At 28.8% G+C, this 8,296-nt stretch overlaps 2 protein-coding genes across 2 annotated transcripts in view; one reads left to right on the top strand and one right to left on the bottom strand.

Moving 5' to 3' along the window:
* Positions 1-2,210: 2,210 nt before the first annotated feature.
* Positions 2,211-3,733, bottom strand: LOC108777716 (uncharacterized). Its single transcript, XM_083287329.1, is given in 9 exon segments — positions 2,211-2,366; positions 2,369-2,432; positions 2,434-2,585; positions 2,843-3,174; positions 3,177-3,194; positions 3,197-3,223; positions 3,226-3,379; positions 3,381-3,452; positions 3,716-3,733. Coding segments are annotated over 9 exon segments (993 nt in total).
* A 2,888-nt stretch (positions 3,734-6,621) lies between these two features.
* LOC108777706 (trans-Golgi network integral membrane protein 1) overlaps positions 6,622-8,296 on the top strand; it is a 2,512-nt gene continuing 837 nt past the window's right edge. The window contains exon 1 of the mRNA XM_018544664.1: positions 6,622-8,037. Within this exon, the coding sequence (XP_018400166.1) occupies positions 6,864-8,037 (1,174 nt within the window). The 5' untranslated portion in view covers positions 6,622-6,863. The remainder of the gene's footprint in view (positions 8,038-8,296) is intronic.

Below are 8,296 nucleotides of genomic sequence, written 5' to 3'. Positions count from 1 at the left end.
TGCTGTCATTCGTCTACAGCTACACGTAAAAATGCGACGTTGCCACGATCTAATTTTTTTTTATGTACTACGTGATAGATTTTCTTTTTTTTTTTAAATTAACTTATCTCATCGTAATTTAATCTTGTAAATGTATAAAATATTATACATTGTTTTTGTATTCTTAGATTTTACATAATAATGTATATTGATTTAGTGTTATGTTTGAGTCTGTCGTTGATTCGCATAGTTAGGGTATAACTATACCTTAAATTATTTTATTGTTGCATTAGATATTAAGAAAAAAATTAATAAATACATAAATAATTGAAATTACGTACCATATTTTGGAACTTGCATCGAGTAATGCACAAATAATAGGAAAATACAGAACAGTGCAAAACGTTTCATTGTATAATATATAATATGTTGCTACACAAGAAAGACGAATAATATGAAGAATTTCACTATCGACCTAAATTTATAGAGTATCTCATATCATAAATGCAACGTCAAGAATTATGATAAGGCAAAAATTGTTTACATCTTATACTTGTCTATTGCCTTGTCATATCATTTCTTATAATTTTACTTCAGATTCTTTGTATACAGAGTGTCTCAAAATTAACAAATTAAAATATTACAATGTCTTCTTGCTGTGATATTTTGATTTGCAAATTGTAGGATATCCCATATAAATACTTATGCTAAAAAGCTGAATTATATAATTTACAACTTTAAAAAAGATAATAATAATTAATAATAATTTAAAAAACTGATTATGCATTACAGTATAATATTATACAATATACAGAAAAAAATGTTTTCGCACGCCACATTTACTATAGTATATTAAACGTTGTCTATTAAATTGTTAACATGAATAATTTTTAATATTTGTTTAAATAACGTGATATACATTTGCAATTTTCCTAATTTAACTTTAATTTAAATTTTGTACGCATATGATATTAAAATTAATTTTTTAATTAAAACTGCCTAGTTTAAAAATATAAGCTGATTTAATTTGGGTAAATTATATTTTTATCTACTTTTAAATTCATCTTTTTGTCCTGATCTAATTATTAGGATTAATATTGCAGATATATTAATATTATATTACTTATATAATTTTTTGTATATCGGAGAGACCAGCTCAATTACATATTGTTTATTTTACTAGATAATATTAAATAAAGGAAATTCGTGCACGCATTCTGTAAGTGGTATTCTCAAGGGACATTTTGGACTTGGTCACGAAGAAATGTAAGAGAGAACGCACTCAGAACTGCGTTGTACCGTGGATATGTCGTTGAGGTAGGTGAGTCCATTCCCAAGGCTTTGTTGAACGGGATTGGTACCGAGCCCAAGGGACACGCCGAGCTACAAGATCTCTATTATGTTAAGAAAGGGCAGAATGAGCTTCTTGGGACTTTCGTTTCATTCTTTCGATGAACCGATCATTCAATAGGACCATTTTGATTTCGACAATGAAACTTGATTTGCAAAATGTTAAGGATTGTCTCAAACATAATTTTACTTTTATTTTAAGAACGTAATTAACGTTAGTAATTAATATCTATGCAGTGTGTACTCTTATCACGAAATGGTTGTGTCGTATAATTAATGATACAAAATGTATTGCGCAGGAGACTAAAAAAATTGATAAGTTATCAATGGTTCACATACAATCAACTATATATGGAATGATAAAGTATATTTATATTTTTTACATTCATAAAACATAAATTAATATTGATAACCTTGGAGTTAAGCATATACCATATATACATATATATATTTTAATATAATACATTGTCGTTATGAACTTTAAACTTTTAAAAATAGTGATACGATAGCTCAACGTATACAGATGCATTTTATACTACCAAAATGCTAACTTTATTATTGCGTGTAATGAAATATTCAAATACAAAAAATCGGAAATAGTGTCAAAAGTTAAAAATACTTACTGCAATAATTTCAAGTCGTAATAAAACTTTATTGTATCCATCTCTACTTATATTAAATGTTCTTCGATTATACTGCAATTTGTAATTAAATACTTCTTGTGCTTAATTAAATACATATTACTAATATAAATGTGTTTTTTAAATAACTTATGAATATTTCATATAGTATTAAATAAAAAATGAGATGTCTACATATTAAAGCAAGAAATCAATTCGTGCAGGTCGCATATGAATTTGGAGCAAAGGGAGTAAAATCCATCACAAAATCCAACACACAACAGAGCCGTAAATAATCAACGGCTCTTCGATCCGACAACAATATTATAACACTGGGACTACCGTTACCGATAACGTGCGATTGACAGGTCAGTCTCTATCGGCATATATCCTATCTTTGTCTCCGTGACAGGTGCTGTGGTGCAGTTGCACTGAAAACGTGCGATTTGTATAACGTGAAGATTTCTGACTTTCACGAGAGCAATAGTTTTCGTTCCTCAGTTGCAATAACTCGTCGCTGTCGTTGATACTCGAGAAAAACAAATTCATGTTGTTTTTCTTCAGAACTTGTTCTGATAGTATGGCAACATATCTTTTCATTGTTTCCTTCGCATCTTCCGCCGCTTGGTAAGTTTTCTGTAAAAAGATTTACACAAATGACCACTGTGGATTGACCGTAAAAATACGGGTCAAAAGTTGCATGCATCAAGCAACCGCAAAGTGCTTGGCATCAAAAGTTTTTTGCTTCCTTCTGTATATTTCCCTATACCTGACCAGTAACAACATCGACTTTTCCGGAGCAATGTTTCAATATTTCACCGCTCTGATTTTATTCAATTGTGTTTACTGCGCCTAATAAAAAATAAAGTAGGTCATCACTGCTATGTTTTTACCACAATCTCCGATTTGTTTTGTTTATCTTCAGTGAGCCTGAGCCATTGCAAAAAGGTACCTTATACACGTTCCTCGCTTTTTCGTATTTCGGGTAAACGAGCCTCAGTAGCAAGACTCTTGTGTTCCAATGCGCCAGCTGCGTTGGTATTACCATCTCTTTCGTAAGAGCTACCGCTGAGGAACCAGACGGTGTATCCTCGCAAAATTGGATATTGCTTCGTACACATATACCAATATAAGGAGAAATAAAGGACTAACTCTTGATTGGACCCTCTCTTCTTAGGATACTGTCTGAGATGAATGGTCGGTCAACCACCCAGCAGAAGGCACTCCGACTCCATTTGTCCTTCAAGGGAACATCTCCCATACCTCCCGGTCAGAGGGCATACCGGACTCTCCTTCATCTGCTCGTACATCTCCAACTTGGTAATTTTGTTCTTAACCGCCAGAATCATTAGCGACGCGATCTTCACATACTCCTGTGCAAATTCCTCGACCATTTCACCTGCACAGTTGAAGTTTAATTTCAAAGGATCAAACTCTTAGTTTAAAGATTTTTGCCGCCATAAACTCTATAACGTCAATATTGCATCATGCGATCATATATTGCTACTACAAACACTTATATATCTCTTCTTTTCATTTAATTAAAGTTGCTACATAGAGTTAGAAGGATCCAATTCACCGCTGTTGCAATAGAAGATTGGATCCTTTTAACAGTTCAGTATTTTGCGATACTTTTTCGATAAGTCTGTACTTTATCTAAATAGTTAGGGCACTTTGATTCTTTGTAAACGCACGAACCATCATCCAATTGCTCTGCAACAGAGTTTTGCTGACACGTAAGATGCGAAGAAAATGATGACTTTAACCGGATATGCTGGATACATGCCAGATCACCGTTTCAAAATTTTTATTTTGATATTTGAAATTTTATTCGTAGTACATATAATCTTTTAATAAATTTAGCTTGATTTAGGCCGTTTTAATCATTTAATTTATAATGTTTTAATTATTTTGTTAAAAAGGGTATATTTGCGAAAGACTATTTGACACTTTTTTGTATAAATATGAAGAAGTATGTATATTAATTAAGTAAAAAAAAAAAATATTATTTTTTAGTATAAATGTATTATTAATAAATAAAAAAAAAGAGGGATAAAAAACAATTTTTTTAATCAAAAAATCACGAATTATTTATAAACAACTAAAAAAACACGATTTATTGATAGATAGGTATGCTGTTGAAAATCTAGGTCAAGATGATCTTCTGTGCTGCCTGCGTGATACAATTACATTGAAAGTTAAATGTTCTCAACAGGTTAAAGGCTGCTAATGTAATTCTTGAAGAGATCAATATCGTGAGAAATAAACTTTCTAGAATAAGAGAGGTAAGTAGTTTAGGTGCGAGAAAATTTCATTAATCGCTTCTGTGAAACTCTTAATTCATGTATATCTTATTAGCATTTCTCTTCGAAAATCTATGTATAATTTTATTAAATAAATTAATGTATTATAATCAGGGAATGGAAGTAACTCGTTACTTGTAACGAAGTTACAGTTACAAGTTACTTTTTTGGTAACTTTACTGGTAACTGCGTTACTTTCTTTTTTTGGTAACTGTAACGGTAACGAGTTACATTTTTTGGGTAACGGTAACGAAATTTACAGTTACTTTTGTCGTTACTTTGCACACGATTGAACACGGTTCGATTGGATACATGCTATTTACAGCGCTTATCAATAAGACTTGAAAGCCCTTAGACATTCGGCCGTATGATTCAGTAATTATTTTACACTTCTATCTTCTATGTAATACATAGGACATACAAATATTTCAGTTTGCTGCATATTTTACAGGTTTTAGAATTACAAAATTGTGTTTAAAAAAAATTAAAAAATAAATTAAATAATAGTAAAATGAGAATGGCTACGAACCCAAAAGCGAAACAGTTTAAAAGACGATGACAATAAGTGTGGAAACGTCGTTTGTTTTTATCTTGTTTTATCCATGTTGTTGTTCTAATATATATTTATACATTTAATTACATTGTCATCGTCGTTCTTATCGGAAATAAACTGTTTCATTTTTGGCTCGTAACCCTTCTCATTTTACTTTTATTTAATTTATTATTTGAGCCATTCTACATTGTTTTTTTTTTTTTAATAAAACTATATATATATTTGTCAGTATTACATATAAAAAAAAATGCAAAAGTACATTTTTAAATTGATTTTAAAAAAGTAACGGAAAAGTAACGAAAAGTTATTTTTCAAGTAACGGTAACTGTAACGAGTTACTTTTAAAAAGCGATAACTGTAACTGTAACTAGTTACATTTTTTACTCGGTAACGAGTAACTGTAACTAGTTACTTTTAAAAAGTAACTTTCCATTCCCTGATTATAATTGTAAAAGCACGAAGAAGCTCTATATTAAACTTCTTTTTTCTTAAAAAAAAAAAAGCATGTACAATATATCTTGTACAATTAAATTAAATTCGCACACACTTACATACATCGTTTAAATTGTGTTATTTTATGGAAACATTATAATAAAATTGTAACGTTAATTAAAAAATGATAATTAAAATATAATGTTATGAAATTTTATAAGTATCTATTTTCATGTGTTTTTCTTTAGTATTAATCTTGATGTTAATCTAACTGTAAAATAAGATTTCCACTGCAGATTGAAATAAATTAATTATAAACTTAAATGTAATATTAGTGTTTTATATTACTGTGATGGTCCTGTAAGCCAACTACAATGTATACTGTGTGATTGCTTAATAGTACGCAATATTGCTACTAGAGGGATGCGCGGCTGATGCTCTTCCTTTAAAAAAATATATCACGTGATGCATTATAATTAATGCATCCACAATATAGAATTGATGTCTCTCATGAAATTGATTTATGTGTTTCTGTTTTTGTCCTTTGTATTAATGAACTTAGTATTAATATTTTAAAAATTGAAACTTATTTTTATTATTATTTTATTCTATGACCTTCTTGTTGTTTTGATATATTTATATTTTTGAAATATTTGGATTTAATTTCCAATAATGTTTTTATAACATTCTGACTTAGATTTGATTGTTTTTAGTCGCGTAAAGTTGTAATTTTAATCTATTAATAATGCGCATATTAATGGCGTTTTTTTATTTTCGTAGATGTATGAATCTGTAATTATTAAGGAGAAAATGTTAAAATACCAATCAACAAAAAAATAGCAATCGAGAATAAATTTACTACATTGTTAGCAAATAAATTCAAAGATATTAGAAGAGTACTAACACGATCGATTGCTGGTGTTAGCTTGAACATTTATGTATTAAAAAATTTTAGTGTTTATTTTTATAAATTATTTAACTATGAATGTTTACATAATTTAAATTAATCGAGAACAATTAAAATTGCGATATTAGAAACATTCTTTAAATTTTTTTAATTTTATACAATTTTATAAAACTAACTGCAATAAGATATTACATTACAAATATTGAAATAATTATGTGAAATAATATAACTAAATATTAAATTTAGATTTATTCATTAAAGGCAATTTTATACTAAGCAAGAATAGTAATACTTTAATTATTGCATTATTGTTACGATAGTTTTGAATTTATTCACTGTTGGTAACTTTATATCTGTTGAAATAGTATGTTCAAATAGTTGAAATATTTTAGATGGCGCAGTTGTCGTATGTCAGCAGTAGAATTGAACACGACAACACGACATATACGTGAACACTAAATATTGAGTATTCTGCTGTCCAGTAAATGTAGAAAAATTAAATTAGAGAGGTTATGTTGCATGAACGTAACTTATTCAAGGTATTGCATTTTTTAAATAAATTATACAACTGAGAATATCCACTTTTCTAAAAAATGATCGGTATCCAAAAGGATTAAAGTAAACAGAACAAAATTATGTTCATTAACCGATAGAGTGACAGTGTATTTACTAGTACGACATAGAGGCTGAAAAATTATTTCTAAAAGAAAGAAAAAAGAATGGAAAACCGTTGCACCGATTTATTTCGTGTCATCTTAATGCTAAACTGTCTTGTCCTATTTCTTTCTTTCACGGAAGGGAGAAGTGCACCAGTGGCACTGAGTGTCATAGACATTATGAAAAATGACTCGAAAATATGCCCGACATCTCAATTTTTATATGATTCAAAGTATACAAAACTTTGTGCAAACGTTGCATACCCAATTCCTTCGTGGGTATACAGTTCAGAAACTGTAAATAGTTTTCTGTGTTTAGGAGTTTACGATACAGCATATAAGATTTGTCAATATTCTAGTCAGTTACAAATTCCTTTTAATAATACAGCAGCATTCAATTCATATGTGGAAGATTATGTTCTCAATGAAAATAAACAAGAAGATGTTTGCAACAATCTACAGGGATTTACACCGCTATATGATAAAATAGATTTACTTTGGGGACCATTGGTCGAAAATCTTAATGTACCTCATAAATGTAGCAAAATATGCTTCGATCTTCAAGATAAATTTCAGCCACTATGTGCGGTATTAGCTTGGATCAAAAGCTTTGACGATAATATGATGAAAAGTATAAAAGAAGTAGAAACAAAACATGACCTTGTAACATCTGATAAACCGCATATAAGTCAGTCAAAAGATGAAGTAACAGGTGACATTAAAACTACTCCAATTGAATCTAAAAAAACAGAAACAAAAGAATTTAAGGAGCAAGACAGGAAGCAACTTGTAGATTCCAATGATAGTGTTAAAAAAGGTAACTCAAATGTACCTGACAACGTACCACTTACAAATGTAAAATCCAATAGAGAAAAAACAAAATTTCCTACAGAAAAAGAGAATAACATTCAAAAGAAAATGAATAATACTTTAGAGACACATAAATCAGCATCTGCAATATTTAAAGAAAATAAAGAGAATAGTATTGGTACTGAACTAGGTAATAATGCCGAAGTTCCAAAACCTATGAAAAATATTCCTCTAAATAGCGATTCCCAAGCTCCATCAATAAATAAAGCTATAAATAATATAAATGAAAACGTAAAAGAAGAAAATACACAGAAATCTAATAAGGAGCAAAATGTTGATGATTTAAAACCTAGTACATTATCAGAAAATACGCAAGATCATTATGATGCAGCTAATCCAGAAGAAAATATGGAAAATGATATAGATGGTATATTAATACTTTTAATATATATTTTTGTAATGTATTGTCAATGTTTATAAATGTGTATTTATTCATTTAATTTATTCTTTAAAATATATGCAGATGATTTTTTAAAATAAAGATAATAAAAATAAATTGGATTTTTGCATTTTTATTCAAAATTTTATATTCTATATTATCTTTTTATTAAAAAAAAATTAAGGATTATACAAATAAATAAATTGTATTCATATTGGGAAAATATGTTTATGTGTATATATAGAAA

This window comes from Cyphomyrmex costatus, unplaced genomic scaffold (genome assembly GCF_001594065.2).
Source record: "Cyphomyrmex costatus isolate MS0001 unplaced genomic scaffold, Ccosl1.0 scaffold116, whole genome shotgun sequence".
Taxonomy (NCBI): domain Eukaryota; kingdom Metazoa; phylum Arthropoda; class Insecta; order Hymenoptera; family Formicidae; genus Cyphomyrmex; species Cyphomyrmex costatus.
The sequence above is the reverse complement of the archived record's forward strand: the minus strand, read 5'-3'. Positions and strand labels throughout refer to the sequence as shown.